General features: G+C 25.9%; 4 protein-coding genes across 5 annotated transcripts; 1 reads left to right on the forward strand and 3 right to left on the reverse strand.

Annotated features, from left to right (window-relative positions):
- On the reverse strand, positions 1-10,706 carry LOC113557035. Its single transcript, XM_026962313.1, has 12 exons — positions 10,463-10,706; positions 9,892-10,062; positions 9,258-9,798; positions 8,731-9,035; positions 7,252-7,347; positions 6,969-7,184; positions 6,081-6,155; positions 2,602-5,603; positions 2,157-2,515; positions 1,572-1,793; positions 1,214-1,304; positions 1-170 (listed from the first exon to the last, which is right to left on the reverse strand). The coding sequence occupies exons 1-12, from the start codon at positions 10,503-10,505 to the stop codon at positions 78-80; spliced, it is 5,214 nt and encodes a 1,737-aa protein (XP_026818114.1). The 5' UTR covers positions 10,506-10,706; the 3' UTR covers positions 1-77.
- A 1,518-nt stretch (positions 10,707-12,224) lies between these two features.
- LOC113556855 lies at positions 12,225-15,003 on the forward strand. 2 transcript variants are annotated; one of them, XM_026962047.2, is made up of 5 exons: positions 12,225-12,534; positions 12,605-13,051; positions 13,425-13,620; positions 13,682-13,862; positions 14,466-14,986. In XM_026962047.2, exons 2-5 carry the CDS (start codon positions 12,795-12,797, stop codon positions 14,984-14,986), a joined length of 1,155 nt encoding a protein of 384 aa, XP_026817848.1. In that variant the 5' UTR covers positions 12,225-12,534; positions 12,605-12,794. The 2 variants fall into 2 exon arrangements, with proteins under 2 accessions (XP_026817848.1, XP_026817849.1); XM_026962048.2 differs by having other exon boundaries at positions 12,225-13,051; positions 14,466-15,003.
- Positions 15,004-16,013: 1,010 nt separating this feature from the next.
- On the reverse strand, positions 16,014-17,168 carry LOC113556986 (dynein light chain Tctex-type 1-like). Its single transcript, XM_026962246.2, has 3 exons — positions 16,870-17,168; positions 16,396-16,561; positions 16,014-16,287 (listed from the first exon to the last, which is right to left on the reverse strand). The coding sequence occupies exons 1-3, from the start codon at positions 16,888-16,890 to the stop codon at positions 16,139-16,141; spliced, it is 336 nt and encodes a 111-aa protein (XP_026818047.1). The 5' UTR covers positions 16,891-17,168; the 3' UTR covers positions 16,014-16,138.
- Positions 17,169-18,395: 1,227 nt separating this feature from the next.
- Positions 18,396-19,151, reverse strand: LOC113557167 (DNA-directed RNA polymerase II subunit Rpb4). Its single transcript, XM_026962511.2, has 2 exons — positions 18,909-19,151; positions 18,396-18,839 (listed from the first exon to the last, which is right to left on the reverse strand). Exons 1-2 carry the CDS (start codon positions 19,002-19,004, stop codon positions 18,519-18,521), a joined length of 417 nt encoding a protein of 138 aa, XP_026818312.1. The 5' UTR covers positions 19,005-19,151; the 3' UTR covers positions 18,396-18,518.
- Positions 19,152-20,339: the final 1,188 nt, after the last annotated feature.

Below are 20,339 nucleotides of genomic sequence, written 5' to 3' on the forward strand. Positions count from 1 at the left end.
TTTTTTTTATAGGTCAGATATAAAAATATAACATTAATTTAATATTACCAATAATTACAGTATCTGCTTAAGTATTTTTATTTTTGACCATGTACAACAGACAAAAAATCATCAACATCTACATTCTTCAGCAACCGTTGATGTTCAACTTTGGAAACTTTAGCTGGAGTCTACAAAAGTAAATTAAAACATTTAATAAAACATAGATTTTTAAATATTTTGATTTCATTAACTATGATAAATAATTAATTATTGGCAAACAGTATAATTTTACAGTTTTACAAAATTCTTATTTTCTCACTAGTTAAAAAATGAAAATTGTATAAAGAATTAAGATTATTTATTAATTGTTAAGAAAGATATATTGTAATATTCATAACATTAACAGAAACATAATCATGAAATTAGTAATGTAAATTCAGTGACAGATAAAGGATTTTTTTTAAGGGAGGGGGAGGGCAAAGTTTTCATATTATTATATTATTTTGTCAACACAATATTTAGGATTTGATGTTAGGCCTCACAAAGAAAGACCCTCGAGCCCTCTTTCGTTAAAAATGTTGATTAAAAATTATTAGCTTGATAGAAATGTTTGACAATTTTCTAAAAAGCTCTTCATAATTTGTTAGTTCTCAATTAAAAAACATTGAAAATATGTATACACTTTTTTTTTATATGCATTTGAACTTAGAATTTTAACAAAATTCATAAAGACAAATTTTTTTTTACATCTAAGTTTTTAGAATTTAACACAAATTTTTATAAACATTTAAAATTAAAATCTGAAATTTTACTTATTTAAATGATAAATAACATTATTAATTGTTTTGTTATAATTATTATAAAACACTTGTGGGAACTTAAAACTTGTATGTAAATTATATTATTATGAAATTTATTATACAAAATGAAATTATTATTTTAGTATAAGATATTATCTATTTACATTTCATACTATGAAGTATGAACCTATTTTTACTAGTTTACAGTAATATGATATAAGCTGACAGAACATTTCTGCTCAGAATCATTTTTTTCATATATAATGATATGATTTAATTCAAATTTAATACATCTATATTAGTCACTCACTCGACACTTAATATAATGGTACCATGCAACTTGCCTACTTTTTTTAAAAATATTTCTGAGTCAGCGATTAACATAATAATACTGTGAAAGAAATTCTTTAGAAACTAATACATACACTAACCTTATTATATACAGTTCGATCTGCCGGTCTTTTAGTAGCCTTTTTAACAATATCTTCTGATCTAGTTAACTTTTGTAAATCATTTTGTGACCTGAAACATTATTAGCAACAAAATCAATATTAGCACATTTAAGTCTTAATTAATTACCCAAAACAAAAGCTAATTTGAAATTATTTATTATATAGCTTCAAAAATAGTACAGTATGCAGTTTTTAGATAGAGAGGCATTTGGAAAATATACTATAATACATTTTAATATATTTTCTATATGTAAAATATTTTGTATACAAAATGGTATGCAATAATTTTTTATGATAAAAAAAAAAAAAACTAATGATTTAGAATATGATAAATTACATTCTTTGTGAAATTGAAAATCTTTCATTTTCTTCAGGCCAATTTCTTCCTTTACTATAATCATGATAGCTTCGTCTTTTTTCATCTTTATGCTTAAATCTATATTTATCTTTTACTGAATCTTCCCTAAACTCTCTTTTCACGTTTTGATGATGACTTCTTTGAAAATGGTTCCGACTATCAAATTGTGATCGCTCATCGTAGTATCTAAATTTGTTTGGCCTATTAACATAACTTACATTTAATTATAATTGATATATATAAATTAATCAATCAGTAATTCTCAAATTGTAATCAATGAAGTCTCAAGGTTCGGCAAGTGATCTAGTTCTCTATGGACACATCCAAATTAAATATTATTAGATGCATTGTAATGATTATAATTTATAATTTCTTTTTGATTAAAATTGATGTCTTTGGTTTATGGGATTCAAAAGATTTTCTTAGTAACTTAAGGGCTCCATGAACAAAAACGTTTGAGAACTACTGGTATAAATAACTGATTTGTACAATGAGTTATTAACTTATTTTACATAAATTTAAACTAGTGTGAATTATATATAAAGTAGATCAACTAATATTTACCTATGTTTTTTATCATATTTATGATGTGTTTTGTTTTGCCAACGATTTGAATCTCTATGTCTGTCATCTCTGTGTTTTATTGGGTAATTGTGAACGGAATCATCCCAAAAACTAGGGCTTCTTCTAGTTCTGTCGTCTTTTTCATTTTTTATCTCAACATCGTCTTTAGGAGTGCTAGTCACTGGCATGAGTAAATCTTCATCATTCTCCAATTCACCACTTTGCATTTTCGGAGTTATGTCCAACATTTTGTTTGTCGTTATCAATGGTGATGCAATTGGATCAGATGGTTGTACATTATTTAATTCTGAAGGTATATCAAGAAAAGTGAATGTTTCTGATACATTTAAATACACCATCTGAAAACACATGAAATAACATTATGTTAATAATTATTAATTAGGCATCATTATAATAATAGCCTTAATACTATTAATTGACATACCTCATGTTCACCATCTTCAGTAATGACTTCATATACTTTTGGCTTTTTTAAATATTCCATATTGTTTAGTGGATCACAGACCTTATTTATCTGAATATCTAATTTATCATCATGTGTAATAGTAACACAGGAAGTATTATTAGTACTACTATTGTAGTTAACGATAGATGATTCAGATTTGTTAAGACTGGTATTAATTTTATTTTCAGAAATACAATTTGGATTAGAAATGTTATTATCCATAGGCGTGGTTTGAACCAATTCCAATGGTATGGTGGATTTATTATAAACTGTATTTTTTTCATTACTAAAATAACTTGTTGATATATTCTTACTGGATTTATCTATGTTATACATTTCTGAATAATTAATATTAGAATCACTATTATTTAGTTTAGGAGTCTTAACCATAGGTTCTATTGGTTTGATTTTTTTCTCTTTTGGACTACAGTCATAAACTGTCGGAGAAGTTTTATTCAAATACCTACTTAACCCAATTAACTGTTCCGAGTTGTCATTCATCATGGTTTTGGTTGGTATTTTATCAGTATTTTTGTTATTGGATTTATCCAATGTTGGACTTTTAGATAATCTAAAGAATTTTTCAACTGGGTCATCAAAATGTACCATGGACTTTTTAATTTTTTTTGAAATTGTTTTTTTTACTTTTTCTTGTATGTTATCATTATTATTCTCACATTGTTCTATTATTGGCTTAATAAATGAAGTCTTAATAGATTGCATGTTTAATTTGTTTGTTAAATGATTTTCATTACCATTATCATTTACAACTGATGAAGATTCAATTGATTTTCTTTTGGGTATAGGTTTAAAACCAGATTTTTTCTCTTCTGCTTGTGGTTTTTTATTAATAACTATTGTCTTTTGCTGTTCATTAGTCTTTAATAATCCACGAGTATCTGGACTTGTTGAAATTTCACTTCCAAATAGTTCAACTTTAACAGACTCATACACTTGCTTTTTTGTTGCTTCAATATTTTTTATTTTTAATCCTTTTTTTATCTTGGGTTTATTCGAAATTTTTAATTTAGATTTTAAGGGTGTACATTCAACTTTATCTTTCTTTGTCTTGGTAGATAATTCACTATTAGTAGTTGTCTGAATAGGTTGTGTAGCCTTCAAACTGTTCATTTTACAATTTATATTATTTGTGGGTTTAACATTATCTTGTTCTGGTGGAACTATTAAAGTATCAACGGACATTGAATTTCCTGGAGTAGGAGGAAATGGTGAAATTGGGGGTCTATTTAAATATGATGTTTCTCTGAATATTTTTGTCAAAGGGGTTTCTGTCAATGAATCATCATAATGTTCTGGTGTACACGGCAATGGTGTGACCATCTTACTTGGATCATATTCACGTATCATTTTTGAAATAGGAGTTTCAGGTACATCGACAGCAGCATCATCACATTTATATGGGGTTTCAACTAGATTGGGTTTAACTGGTTCAATGTTAATACATTTTACTGGACTATTTAATTCATTTGAATTTTTTGTATCAGTTTGATCAAATAAACCTTGTACACTTAAATGTTTAATTGGTTCATTTGACTTCTTTTCAGATAATGAATAATTATGATTATTAATTGTTTTTAAAAAATTTGAATCTTTTTCCTGATTTAACATTTCTGGTGTGGTATTTAAAATAGAAGAGTTGGATAATTGATTTTGATTATTTTTCTGTTCACTAGCATGAGACTGTTCCAAGTTAATTTGAGTAGCACTCTGGCTTTTTAAAGAATCAGATTTGATACACAGTGGTTTATTATTAAATTCAGTTATTTTATCTGGAGTTTCTAAAGAAATCGTAAATTGATTTTCTTTCTTCAGTGATTTTTCATTATTATCATTTTTTAAAGAATCAGATTTAACTAATGGTTGTTCAGTATACAATTCTGTAGTTTTATCTGGAGTTTCTAAGGAGATTGAAAATTCATTTTGTTTTTCGGTGCAATTTTTATCATTGATGCTTTTTGAAGAATCAGATATAGTTTGTGGTTGCTGATTATATAATTCTGTTATTTTGTCTGGGGTTTCTAATGAAATAGGAAATTCGTTCTGTTTTTTCAACGATTTTTTATTGTCCAAGTTATTTAAAGTATCAGATTTAATTGAAGTTTGTTTACAATCTTCTTTATCAATTTTTGAAGTTTCCAATGAAATAGGAAATTCTATCTGTTCCTTTAATGACTTTTGAATATCTAGTAATGGCTTATTAGAGTCTTGCACATTTAAGCCATCATCATACAAGGTTTCAGAAATATTTGATACACTGGTATGTAATCCATTTTCCACGGTTGAAATATTATTTGATTTCTTTTGTTCATCAAGCAAAACAACAGAATTATTTTGTGCATTGGCTGGTTTAATTTTTTTTCGTGGTGTTTTCTTTTTTCTCGTTTTTCTTCCATCAGCATCTGATGTTAAAATTCCAGCCCCTACCATTTCTCTAATATCTGAATCCCAGTGTTTAATATTATCTTTTTTAATCATTGATTCAAATCCATTAACTGAACCCCAATCAGCTTGAAGTTTTGGTAAAGGACTAGATGAAGGTTCTTCCAAACATTTTTCAAGTCTTTTTGGGGTATTACAGAAAAGTTTTGAACGAGCTTGAGTTTGAGTCATATTCTTAGGCTGAGGAGTACTAAAATCTAAACATCTTATATGAGTGCTTCTTCTACGAGGTGTACTCATACTTTTATTTTTTGGAGGTTTTAGTCTATCATCTGGTGTATCATGAACAATTACATCATTGACTTCAGATGAAACTTCATGTAATTTGACAATATCATTTATCTCATTATGATTTTTTTCTTGAGTTTCAAATGAATTTTGATTAGGAACTTCAATAATAATTGATTTAGGAGTCTGAACAGGTAGTTGTCTAGTTATATTTGTTCTCCTAAATTTACTCCTTATGCCAGGAACTTCTAACGACTGTCTTCTTCGTTTTGGAAATATATGTTTTTCAGGAGCTAAAAGTAAAAACAATTAATAGAATATATATTATTAGAAGATATAATGAAATATAAAATACAAAATTAAATGTACAGTTTGTCTTGATCAATAAATTTTTACCTAAATTATTATTTTAAGGTTTTGTACTTTATTCCAAATGTAACTTTTATTTTTAACGGTGTATGTTCTTAAAACAGTAATGCTTTGTAAAACAACTTAAAATCAAATTCAATTATTCACATTATTAATAATGTCTGGAATTTAACAATAATTATTATGATTTGCTTAAACGTCAATAAAAAATGAATACAGGGTTATCCAAATTTTGCTTTATAAAAACTGTGGGAATTATTTTTACCAATTGTATACATGCATAATCCTAGCTAATATTGAAATAAAAAATGTATATATATATATATATATATATATATTTGATTCTAATGATAAAATATTAACATTTATTATCCATACATAGAAAATAAATTATTAAATACCTTGGTGAGTCTTTAACATGGGAGTTATTTTTGGAGCAATTTTTACATAGTCAGCTTTAGCTAAATAATCTTCTCCTAAAAAAAAAAATAACAAAACATTAATTAATATATTATATTAATCAATTTAACACAAAATAATAATGATGGCATTTAGTAGGAATTTGTCTTAGACTTATCCTTCATATATTTTAGATTAACACGTTGACTGCCATGCGGCCGCCGACGGCCACAAGAATATTTATCATGGGTACGCCATGGACATTTTTCAGTGTCATTATAAATTTGTACACGGATATATACTATTAAGTTTGAAAAAAAATTGCAATTATTCCCGCTACACCACAGCGCCTTTTCTAGATCATTATTATAGCGCCAAGGAAAAGTTAATAATATAAATCTAAATTAATTTATGGCAGCCCGCGACCGTATGACCTCCTTCGAATGATATGGCAAGGCAGCCGGCGGTCTAAAAATTATTAATACATCATTTTCATACAGACACCAGCGGTTGCATGGTAGTCAATGTGTTAAAATAATAACTAGTGAAGAACCTTGTATACAATTTTTAGTGTTTGAAAAAGAATAAAACAAAAAGCTATACATTTTCAAATATCTGATATTGTGTAAATATTCTAGTTTACTTATAAATTTTTTTTTTTTTAGGTATTCCTAATTATTTTAAAAACCATTGGGTATTTTTTATTTTAGATTCAAAGGACCAAACTTCATTTAGTTTTCTATCAGTAATCACTCACAATGTTGAATATTGAAGCATTTTCTAAGCTTAAAAAGGTTATGTAAACCACAGAAAAAATAATTGTAAAAATAAAAGATCCATTATTCAGAAACTATAAATTAGTTATTTAAATTAAATTTTATAAAGCATACCTGGTTCTATTTTAGAGGAGTCAAAGTTATATGAGTCACTTGGTTGTAAAACCAATTGATTTGATAATAAATCATAATTCTCAAAAACTGTTGTTCTGATATTACCTTCATGTATCAGTACAATATTATTGTCAACTTTTATACATTCTTCATTACCATAAACAATTTGCTTTGGAATATTAAAATTATTCTTTTTTAATTTGTTTGGAACATCATCTGTACAAATAAAGAAAACAACAAAAAGTGTTAATTGTATATAATTATTGAAGATCAATTTTAATACCTTTTTTTCTGGCACTACGTAAACGAGATTTTATTGAATCTAGTTGATCATCATTACATGATTTTTTAACAATATCAGCATTATCAACATTAAAAACTGAAATTTTTATTAAATATTAATGACACATTCTAAGTAATTTTTAGTTAAAAAAATATTATTTAAATAATTTAAAACTTGCATTGCATAACTCGCATATTTATTAGTTATACTACCCAACAAAAAGTATTTATTATATTTTAGTACTTTTAGTAGTTCTTTTAAATATAATTCAATAATATATTATATTACTATAAATTAAAATCAAAATATTTTTCATAATTGTTATAATTGGTTTAATAGTTTAATTATTTAAAATTTTATAATTATAGGTTAGTTTTTGCTATTTTAGTATTTAATTGATTACATGTTATACATTCCCTTTTAAAACTGTTGCTATAAAGTAGTATAGCTCTAAGTTAACAACTACTGCGTTGTTTATTTATAATTTCTAGCTAAGAAATATTTTACAATAGATATATTAAAATAAACAATTTTTATAATTTGAAATAATTAAAGTCACTTTTTATTAAATTAAATTTATTATTAGAATTTTACTTAGTTAAGTCATTAAAATTAGGTGTTTTTTTAAAAATTTATTTTCCATTGCTGGTTTACCAAAGTTTTAATCTATTAGTATATTATAGTGAATTTCTGGGTAATAAAATCACTCACTATCAAATAAAACTGATCCACCTACAATGTTCAAACATTTTATAATATTATTAATATATCTTAAAAATCAGGTTCACAAAAATATGTTTTTGTTTTCAATTTAATAATGTGCCCCTTTTTTAAAACCTTCAACCAACAAAGCGGTCTGCATCATTCAGTTATATTTCTTTTGAGCAACCTCTGTTAATAATTCAAATTTTTTAATTTTATTCCAAATTAATTAATATTGTGAAAAAACTAAAATCATATAGTTTTCTTGTTATAATTATAATTAGGTATAAATAAATAAATAAATTATAATATTGAATAATGTTATTAAATAAGGAATAATTAATAATGTTTTAATTATAAAATTATACTGATTTTCTTTTTAATAAACTTACTAATATTAATTAAGAAGAAAAAAATTACTTAAAGCATATTTTACTAACATTTTATATATATGTTTTAATACTAAATAGAAAATAAAAAATGTGTTCATTAAAATTATAAATTATATCTGTAAACCTTTTTGTACCTATCTAAATTCAAATTTATAAAACACATTTAATAGTATTTTATAGATTATTTATTAATTTCTTTACAAATTTAATGATACACAAGTGCCCCATGGGGGGAATGGGGCCAGCTGCCCCTCTCATAGCCATTTTACCTTAAAATTTTCATAATCCATATCATTACCAAATAATTTGTATGTTAATAAATATAATGAAGTTCGTTCCTCTATAAAAAAGTCTAGGGACATCACTGTAATGATAATTAACTTACCTAAAAACTCATCCAGTATGTTTTTAATCTGTGGATCAGACTGAGTTGAGTCTAATGCTTTTTCAAGTGTAGGAGAATCTAAAACTTTAGTTTCTAATACATTGTCAGTTTCTTTTTGAGCCTCAAAAGATTTATTTATAGTATCAGCAATTTTTTCCAATAAACTTTGGTCATTCAAAAATGTATCTACTAATTCACCAGTATCAATAATAACTGAACTATCCCTTATCCTATCTTCTTTTGACAACCCCGGCATAGAGTCAAGTGAAGTTGCTTCTGGTATTTGCTGAAATTCAGCATGATCACTATAAAAATAAAGTTTTAGACATTTTCAAAACTATGCGCACAAGAAATAATCAACACAAATGTAAGTTAAAAAAAGTTATGTTGAGATATCTCTTCTGTTTTACTATTTTTCAAAATATGAGACTGATATACAGTTATAGAAAACTGTTTGTTAAAAATTGGTATCGATTTCAAAATAAATCAAAAATTACCTAAAACTAATACTAGATATTTATACATACCTAGAAATTAAATTATGAATGTTTTTTGGACTAAATTGTGGCATTGACTCAATATTTAATTTTGTTTCTTCAATTTTCTTCGCTGGAGTACTACAAATTTGTTTATTTATTTGAAATATTTTTGATTCTTTGTCTTCATCAAATTTAGAAAATGGCATAGTACTTGTATTATTTTCTAATGGTTGTGTCATTGAAGATAAACAAGGCGAAGAAAATGTAACCGAGTTTTTCTCATCAGTTATTGTGGTCTCATTATTAATTGGGTCAATTTCTTTTGTCTTAGAAACATTATTAGTAATTACCTCAGTGAATGATGGAATTTCTAACTCTTCTGATATACTTTCATTTGCTTCTATATTTTTTGTTGTATGTGTACTCTGATCTTTAGTATTGACTGTATTACCAACACATTTGTCAACCATATTTAGTTTTGTCTCAACAAATTTATCTTTTTTCATCAATATATGGTGTGTATCTAACAAATATTGTAATTTTTCAAGTAATGTTTTGGATTCACATTTTTCAGGTATTCGTTCTTCTACTAAAATTTATAAATAAAGAATATTTTTTGAATTAATTATTTTAATAAATTAATATTTTTATTAGTTAAAAACAAATAATATGTATAACTTACTCATAGCACACATGGTTCCAAAATTTTCAAATATGTCATGTAAATTAAAACCATTCACTTTAATATTAAAGTTTCTTTTAGCTTTAAACATCTGAAAACATTCAGTCAAATGAGGAGATGTTTTTAAAAAGCATTCTGCAGCCTCCTCATTTTTTTCTTTTTTTAGATAACCTGATCGACAAATAATTCATTAATACATTAATATAAAAATACAATAAAAATGTTTAGTATCTATGTATACTAATATTAAGCTTTTTATTTTTTAGGCACATAAAAAGTAATTAAAATCTTTGTTATGGTATTATACGACCACAAGTATACAATATATAACGTTGAATGGATAAACCATTTAGTGAATGGCTAAAATATACAAATACACACTTTGGTGCTCTCAGTTTAATTGATGACAGATTCAAAATAAAAGTTCTTAGAATGATGCAGTGTTATATTACTGAAAATAAATACTGTCAACATATATAAATTCTAGACGCCAATCCATGAATATCGATAGATATAAGAATTTTATAAAAACTTAGGTAGATACTGAAGGTCCAAAAACCTTAACACTCACCGTACACTAAACGAGCGACTTCGGATGGCATCAATGGTTCCATTTTTTGTTGTGTTTGGACAAATGTTGAGTTTCAAATCGTAATTTTTTTATACAAGTGCAACAAATGAAGACTGTAACATTCAGATCATTTTAAAAATATATATAAATTTATATGGCGATGACCAATTTGTGCTAGCTAAGAGCATCATAAATCGTAATATTCAAATATTGTTTTAAGTACGATAAATAATTTAATAAGTAGAATACGACTCAGACTATATAAGTCGATAGGAAAAACGGTTCATGTGATAACGAAGTTAAAATATTTACACAATAATATATCATTTGTAAAACTCTAAGAAAGAGCGGGAAAAACGACAGTGTGACCATCGAGTCGTCGATTGTGATTTGTGACTATAATTAGGCGCTAAGTGTAAGTACAGAGAACTCGGACATTACGCCACGACCGATGAAATTTCATCGATTCTATGATGATGATATGATATAATGTAAATGTAACTATTTTTAATTTTGCTAAGAAAAAAAAAGGATTGTAAAATGTGGAGTAGTTACAACTTTATTAGTTGGGTGCCCGAACTCGGAATGCACGAGAACATAGAACAATACAGGCGACAGGCTTATAGGGTAGTGTTGATTGTTGACTAAATACGTTTCCGATAAGATATTTTTCTAGATTAATACGTTTCATCTTTCATAGCAGTATAGCACATATTTTACAATTTTATTTTATACGAGTCCCTAACTATTGAATTGTATTATTGTATCATCGTAAGACTCTTGAGTCATGATAGAAACTATTTTAATAATAAGTTTTAAACTAATAAATAGATTAAATTAAAATATTTTAATTTTTTTTCTAAATTAGGTATACCTTATTCTGTAATAGAAGACGTATTTAAATTTTTGGAGTATTTCTATTTTCTACTGTTTAATATATACTATATATAGAAGCTATAAGTACATTGTCTTTAACTCAATAATTATAATGCATTATCTTATAATAAAGATATTTTGTTTTTAAACAAAATTACAGAAAAAATGTCAAAAGCATTTTAATTTATAATTCTTAGTATTAATTGAAGTATATAAGTATAAATATATTACAAAGTCAATTGTCAAGTTAAATAAGTAAATAATAATAAAAATAAATCACAGATATCAAATAATATATACAATTGCTATAAAAATATTGGTGAATCTCTTTTCCCGCTTAAATATTTTTCACATAATGTTTTGAGTTTATCCTGTAATTCCGTTATTTATTTTAATTTTATTTGTGAATTTTACGTTAATTTTGATTTGTCATTTGCCACATCTAATCGGATTTTTGTTATTAATATCATTGAATTCTTTGACATCATTCTCTACATCGTATTAATACCCATGTAGAGGGACGACAATAATTTTTGTTATTTAATATAGGTATTAACATCACTAAATTAAAACCCAGTACAAAAATTAATATGATGTAAAGTTTATTTTAAAAAACTTGCTTAGGATTTCTATTTATATTAAAAATAATTTTATTTATGACAGCAATTATTATTTTAATAACTTTTAAACTAAACTAACGTTTTTTACCGATTACCATTTTTTATGAGTTGATCCTTGATTAGAGCACAGATGATTAATCTAAGACCGTGAGAGCACAGAATATTTCGTGATAAGACATATGACATATATGATAATAATAATAATTGCAATGGATATCTGTCTTATTATCAATACACCTTGATCATCGCTATTATTATCACAGATTGGGTTAAATCTTAAATTTTATTTTCACATCGCGTGCGCTCGTCCACGGCCTAGTCGCGCCCCTCCTTGTCATAGGCATAGTCGTTACACAGTTACACCCTTCAACGGCTTGATCCCACGACTCTTATAAATTACAATCATCAGTCCCTACAAATTCACATTTCCACTGATTTGGGCCAATAACCAATGTGTATCATGTATGATTTATATTTATACACATAGTACCTAATAGTCTAAGGTATTTACTATTAACTACTTAGTCACAGTCGGTTCAGGTTGTAGACCATGGTCCTTACTTAAACATTTTAAAAGTTAGTTCTTATTAGATATATTATAATTGGTCAATTTCTGTGCCTCGCTTAATATTTCTTCATTCTTCAGGCCTAGTATCAAGACTCCAGAGTTCTGTGGTTCTAACCGAATGCGTGGTGAATAAGCCCTTGAGTCATAACTAGATTTTTTCAGCATATCTTGTTTCGTTCTTTAAATTCTTGTTCATGTTTTCTGTGTTTTATCAACATCAGTGGTGCATCACATAAAATCGTAAATAACAACAAGACCACCAAAAATAATGTTTTCTAGAAAAATACTGTTCTTTAAAAACGCTATCCAACCATCATTTGTACTCAGAACGTACAGAAATGTGAAGGCAAAACCCAACACACAATTTAAGAACAATGATGTTAAAGGCAACCCTGGTGGTAATCGTATGTTGGCCATGGTTCTGGATGGAGAATCTCCTGACGTTTCTGATGTGACATTAGAAGATGTTGAAGATGGCGATAATGATATGCTCAATTCGCACTTGTTTTATGATCAGCACATGAAGTAAATTATATTTAGTTAAATAATATATGTATTGTTTGATTGTTCAATGTATACTCTTATTCAACTATTTTTAAATTTTTTTTACAATAAAATTTGAATTAAATGAAAAACTCACTGGTGAATAAACTATATATTTTTATTTTTTCTAAATTGTATGAGTTTTTTAAATTATTATAAATATAATTTAAGTTTTAACTTTCTTTTAACTTCTAAGCTTATTGATTAATAAGTTAAATAATTCCTTTTATGAATGATTATTCTAAATTAAATATTATTATGTGTATGTTATAGTTTTAAGTTATGTTATATATTTTTTTTAAGTATACAATTGTATCTATGTATTTTTAGTAAATTTTTTTTTTTTTAATTTTAGGGAAATTGCAAAACAAAAACAATTTAAATCATTTCAGAATATTAAACGTAAATATTTCAAAAGAAATATAGTACAGCCTAATTTCTTAACATACTTTGAAAAACAACAAATAAAAACTTTACACGATAAGTCCCCTAAAGAATGGACTCCTCAAACATTGTCAACATGCTTTCCAGCATCACCAGAAGTTATTATTGTAAGTAATTTAAAATATATTTTTATTAATGATCAAGCCAATTTTATATTTTAATTTATAGAAAATATTGAAATCTAAATGGACATCAGATGAAGGCCAGAAAATATTAAGGCATGATAAATTGGTACAGCAAAATTGGGAACGTTTTCGTAATGGATTGTTTAAAGATATTTTATCTGATGAATTAAAAAATCATTTGCTAAAATTTTCAGAACGACGACCTACATTAATTACACTAGAGCGTAAGTAATTAAGTATCACCTTATCAGTAGGTACATTTAATTAACATTTAATATAATAAATATATATCTAAAAATAAATACATTTTTGAAAAGTAGAAAGGATAATATAGACAACAATATAATAATCTTGCTATGTTAAATTTAACGACTTGATGTAAGGCAATGTTTATAGAATAACATTTTCTATATTTTTTTAGTTTGATATCAGTTTTTTAAACTATAAATAGGTACTCACATCAAATATATTACCTTAAATAAATATTTGGTAAAAAAATCTAAAGAAAAAAGTTTTAGTTATAATTCATATTTTTTTAAATTTAATTAAAATAACAAATATTTGATTAAATAATATACTAATAAATAAATAAATGTTTTTCTCTGCTTTTTGAAGTTAGTTTAAATTTACACTCTGTCGAGCTAGAGAAAGCGATGCAGACCGATCAAAATCAGTTTTTCTGTGCATTCCCCAATGTTATCCAGTTATAAGCAAACCAGTTTTGATAGCACGGTGACACGGGGGGTTGCACAGAATCGGCGTGTTCTCTCGCTGGACAGAGTATAGGACGGTAAATTTTAATAATTATACATTAATCTATTTTACAGAAGCTGAAGCTCATATTCCTAAGCTAGCTGCAGATTATTTGAAGCCCCGAGAATTTGGACAAATAATAACTAGTTACCTTGGTGAACCCAAAAATCCAATTAATGAAACAATTCAAATTGAAGCTAAAAATAAACCAAACATTGAGATGATTTATGAAAATGACACAACAACTAAAAGTAGTAAGAGACATTTTACGTTAGACGAATTCAAAAACGATTCACGAAAAGAATCTTTTTCATTTTACAATACACCACAAACATTGTTGACAAATAATAAAAGTGTTGACATAGAAAAGGTTGAAGCTAGTTTACAAGAGAATACAAGAATTATTTCACGCAAAGAAGTTTCTGAATATATTGATACAATAAATGATTACCCACTCGCTATTCGAATACCCAAAAGAGTTTGGAAAGAAGGATATGTATATAGAGTTAATGATTGTTTTTATGATGATAACGGAGATTTTTTATATAGAGTTCCCGGTTTAATTAAAGATGAAGATAGACAACAAACGCAATAATAATATTCTATTGATTTGATTTATAATTATGTTTTTAATATTGATATAAATATATATATTTAATATTATTTGTGTTTAATAAAAATAATTATTTACCTTTTAAAATAAATACTATCTTATACTATTTTTGTATTTTAAAAAATTATTTTACTTTAAACAAATTATAATATTAAATTATTAACACTGTGACTTTCTTGTAATATTGGCCCCATGCTAAAAAATCACTGAATAACCATTTATAAAAGTAGAAACTTAGCCTCAATATCCAAGTGAATTATAAATCTGTATAGACTATGTGTCAACAAATTCATTGAGAAATGTCAATCGAGGCATGTGTTAATTCTATTGTTGATTATAATTAATAGTTTTACACCATAATAAAAAAAAGTAATTTTAAAATAATAAATACTTGGTATTTTAAAAAAAAAAACATAATGTGTCTGAGCACGAGTATTCTATGAATACTTTATTTAAGTATTACTTCAATTTAAAGTGGTCAAATATTTATAATCAGATGAAATGCTTTACAATAGCCCAAAATAAGTTGTAATATACAATTTAGATAGCAACTAGAAAATATAAATTATAATGAAGAAAAAAATCTAAAATAATGTTTGGATTTAAAATTTTTTTCATGTTATTAAGACTGCAAACAAGTTAAAAAAAGTTATTTATTATTACATACAATATTTTAAAATAAATTACAATCAGAAAGACAATAGTATAATACATTTTACATTTATGCTTTTTGTTAAAATACGGTTAATAATAAATAATGATTATTTTAAACGATCCTAATACTTTAAACATAAAATAAATATCAAAATTAAAATACAAAATATTCAATAGCTATAAATAGAAATGACAATTTTTATTGACACATTGTTACTTCACTAGTTATTAGTTAATAATGTTTTATCAACCAATAAATATTTTTATATCACATAATTAGATTAATATAAGTATTCTGATGTAAGTATATTGTAAAAAATCAAAAATAATTCTATGTATTGTAATATGACAAAAATAAAAATATTAGAATTATTTCCTTGTTTCATACATATTGTATTTAAAAGTAAAAATGTATAATTAATTTTTTATTTAATGGTGTAAACATGTAATTATTTTTAAACATAAATTTCATATGGTTATTCAGATGGCTAGGCCAAAAACGGATACAATTACATACATAGTTTTGTTTTCCCATCTAACTGTACAACTACCATCTGTTAAGTTATCCCAATAACATGAACTTGCTGCGTGAAAACCAGCGCCGTTCTTCTGCATGATGGCACATGTAACTGCCAAAAAGAAAAAAAAAACATGAATAACTACATTTAATAATTACATTATATAAGTTAAAAATCAATTGATTTAAAATGTTAGTAACAATAATATTTGTTCTTTACCTATATATTTAAAAGGTTTAGCCAATTTACAAAGTCTTGTTAGGCAATTCTCAACTACAGAATCTGTCCATTTATTTACCATATTTTGTTGGTATAATTGACTGCCAATTGAATGTTCAATCGAGTCCTTAATAATATCACTCACTTCATCCACTATAAAAAGGGTCTAAAATAAAAATATTCTGATTTATAATACATGATATATATATATTATATTTAAGACTATTCTAATTTTATTACTATTGAATTTAAAGCTACAGCTAATTTGAGAAATCATAATTTATTTTTCTACATAAATAAATGATGATCAATCATTTAAATTCAATTTTAGTAAAATGTATATTGTTACATTATGATTGCTAATTATGTGCAACGTATTCTTACATATTTATCATAAATTACATTTTTAAAATTTGTTAATATAAAAACAGTAATAATAACAATATTGAATATATTATAATACATGAACTTTACCCCTTCGTTAGCTTCAACCATCGTTTTTGATTTGATTTGAAATAATTAAATATTTTTTTTATGATATGAAAAAAGGACAAGGAGGGATTGTCTAAAAAATAGATATGAACCTATTGAATTTTTACGTTGTCACGACAATAAGATGTTGTAAATAATATTAAACTTGTCCGCCACAACGACGTGAAATCACAGAGCACAGAAATATATAATTTAATGTAACAAAATGTATAGCTCGAATGTAAATAGATACACAGAATATTACAATTGATACTAGGTAGATACGAAACAAGTTATCATCATAGACCTTATGTGGTAGAAGGTCTATGGTATCATTAACTTTTTAACTTATCAGTGTGCAATGAAAACTATTAGTGCTATATTTAGCGCCAAAATTAAAATCTTTGTTGGTTTTTTTTCTCATAAAGCTTGTCTCTGTAATCTGCATACAAAAAGTGAACAATATATTATTTTGACGTCCAAGCACAGAATAGATTAAATGTTAGATATAATCTATTCTGTGGTTCTTGCCTCTGAAATATGAATGGTTTCTTATAAATATACTATACATAATTATTATTACTTTTCAGCTGTGACCACGATTTCGTGGCTGTGGTCTAATTTTTATATCCGATAAGTGGAACACGGCACCAACTCCTGATCTGTGTTTTGTAACAGCTGATAGCGATTGATAATCAACCCTTCAGATTTATCGATATTATTATTTTTAAGTAGGTTGTGATCTTTTTGAAAGTTGAAACTGTACATTTTAAACGGTCATAACCTGCTTAAAAATAATAATATCAATAAAAGGTTACTTGGGACCCTAGATAATAGGTCAATTCATTCTAATATCAAAACTAACAGTACACTATTGAAACTGATAAATGAAAATTTGCTGTGTTGTATGTGTATAAGAGGAAGACAATACAATATACGGGTCCCTTAAGTTTTTCATGTAAATTTACATGTGTGTAGGTACTGTGTTTAGGATTCCTGTGATATATAAAGGTGGAAGGGTATAAATACAAACCATTTGGGGGAGGGGGTATGATTGATTTTTGAGGGGGCTTAGCTCCCCAAGCCCCCTCAAATCGCGCTTATGTATAAGTGTTTTTTCTTGATACCTTTTAATCAATACTTTAATAAATATAAAAATATACTATTGAATAAAAAGGATTTCTAAATCTAAACATCATTAGCTTATTAGTACCTAACAGTTACCAAATTTTTCTTTATGAATACTTATTTACACATTATACACAGGTTTGATATAGGCTCATCTTAACAATCATTGAATGATAATTTATTTTACATTATATGTGTTACCATTTAACATTTAGACAGTTTTCAAAATGAAACACATCATGTAGTAATTCTTATCAAAACTAATTACTATACAATTATAAGTTATGAGTTTATGACATATACAAAAAGTTAAAAATAATATTTCAGATATTTTACTGAGTTATAGAATTAACTATAGTTATAATATAATAAATTATACATATAAAATAGTAGTTATTAATTATAATGCTAGACAATTTTTCGATTATTGGAAATACATAAATATTTTTAAATAGCAAGGAAATTATTTAAAAATTACACAAAATTAAAGAAATAGTTCATTTTTTTTTTTTGGTAAAATTTAATTAGTACTGAATACTTAATTTAGCTTGTATATCATCTAGAATTTGTTGTAATTCATCATCGTCAAATCTGCCTTCTAAACTGGGTATAAGTGATTTGGCTTCATCGGCGAGTTGAGGACATAAGTTACCAATTGATGCCAGTTCAAATTTGTGCAATTTTTTCCCGGCAAGTAAATTCCTTACAGCAACAATGGTTTCTTTGTTTTTGAACTTGGAACATTGTTCTGTATATGTCAATGTTTTGTTAAACACTTCCGAAAATTCTTGTTCTTCTTCAGCACTTTCATTTTGGTTCTTACGAAATTTCAACAACATATTTACCTAAATTCGAAATTAGATTATTAAACTTTGTGACAAAAGATTAACTTTTTATAAGTTATATGGGTTTACTTCGGAAATAAGTAAGGTTTCAGCGTTTTCAAATTCTTTAGGAAATTGCAACAGCGCGGCGTCTTCGTCCACAGCAGTGTTCATATGTTGCGCCATGGTAAATATTGATACATAAAACGCAGCGGCTATAAACTTGCCGAAATCAAATTATATATTTGTACTATTGTGCTAGTAGGTTTAACTTTTTATAATTATAGTTTTAATTTTTAACTTAAATGTTTTTAAATTTTATTGGTAAATTTGTATCAGACGTAAGATAAAAGATAATAAAAATGTAGACGTTACCAACATGTTTTTACAATATAAAAAATATTGTATCCTTAAGTATTTCAACAGCACTCTACATTATAGTATATTATATCATAAACATAATATTATTATGTCTGATTTGCCTAATAAAGAACCCCGGAAATTTAGCCCTCAAAAAAATAACCCCATATGAGATTTTGTAAGATTTTAAATGATAATAATTGTATAATATTCAAAACTAAAATGTATAATAAATAAATAAATAAATAAATATTCTAATAAGTGTAATATTTTAATTTGTAGGCGAGTTATGAGCAGGCCCGGATTAATACAATCGTAGGCTTTTGGCAAAGCCGTAGTTGGAAGAGGGTCCAGGGGTTCGGACCCGCCAAGATTTTTTTAAAAATAAAAATATTTTATAGTGATGAATAAAGTTAATTGACTATAAATTTTCAGTATTTATATTTAAAAAAATTGTTGAACCCTTCCCTCTGAAATTTTTTTCAGTTGCAGCCTTGCCCCTAAGTACAGTGATTTAATTCCTATACGCTTTACAGCACTGCGACGTCCAGTATTTAAATTGGTATAAAACCTTCTGTTTAGGAGAAGAAGTGTTGAATTTCGATGTTAATCCTATAAAAACCAAATCTATACATTTATATGATAATAATTTTAATAAATCTTAAAAACAATTAATTTTACTGAGTCTACAAATATATAGAAAATTAAATTGTTAAAACCATAAAAAAAAAAATTATTTTACACCAATTTGAATACTTCTTTATCCCTTGTATTTAAGTAATAAACAAGATAATTGTAACAAAAAAAATAGTAGCCACACATTTTATTTTTGTAGGCCGCAAAAATGTTCGTAGGCCCTAGGCACAGTGCCTATAGTGCCTATGCACTAATACGGCCCTGGTTATGAGTATGAAAAATATTTGTTCAATATTTACTTAAAAATTAAAATATCCACATACGACACGTATTTATTAGAATATATTTTAGTACACAATTATTATCATTTAAAATCTTACAAAATCTCATATGGGGTTATTTTTTCGTGGAACCATTATGTCTATGCATTATACCTCTCAAGGTGGTTATGTATCCACCTTGAATCTTGATACCCAATACCCATAGACGTATAAGTCTATTATTTATCACTACTCACTAGCTTTT

Source organism: Rhopalosiphum maidis, chromosome 1 (assembly GCF_003676215.2).
Source record: "Rhopalosiphum maidis isolate BTI-1 chromosome 1, ASM367621v3, whole genome shotgun sequence".
In the NCBI taxonomy this organism is placed as follows: domain Eukaryota; kingdom Metazoa; phylum Arthropoda; class Insecta; order Hemiptera; family Aphididae; genus Rhopalosiphum; species Rhopalosiphum maidis.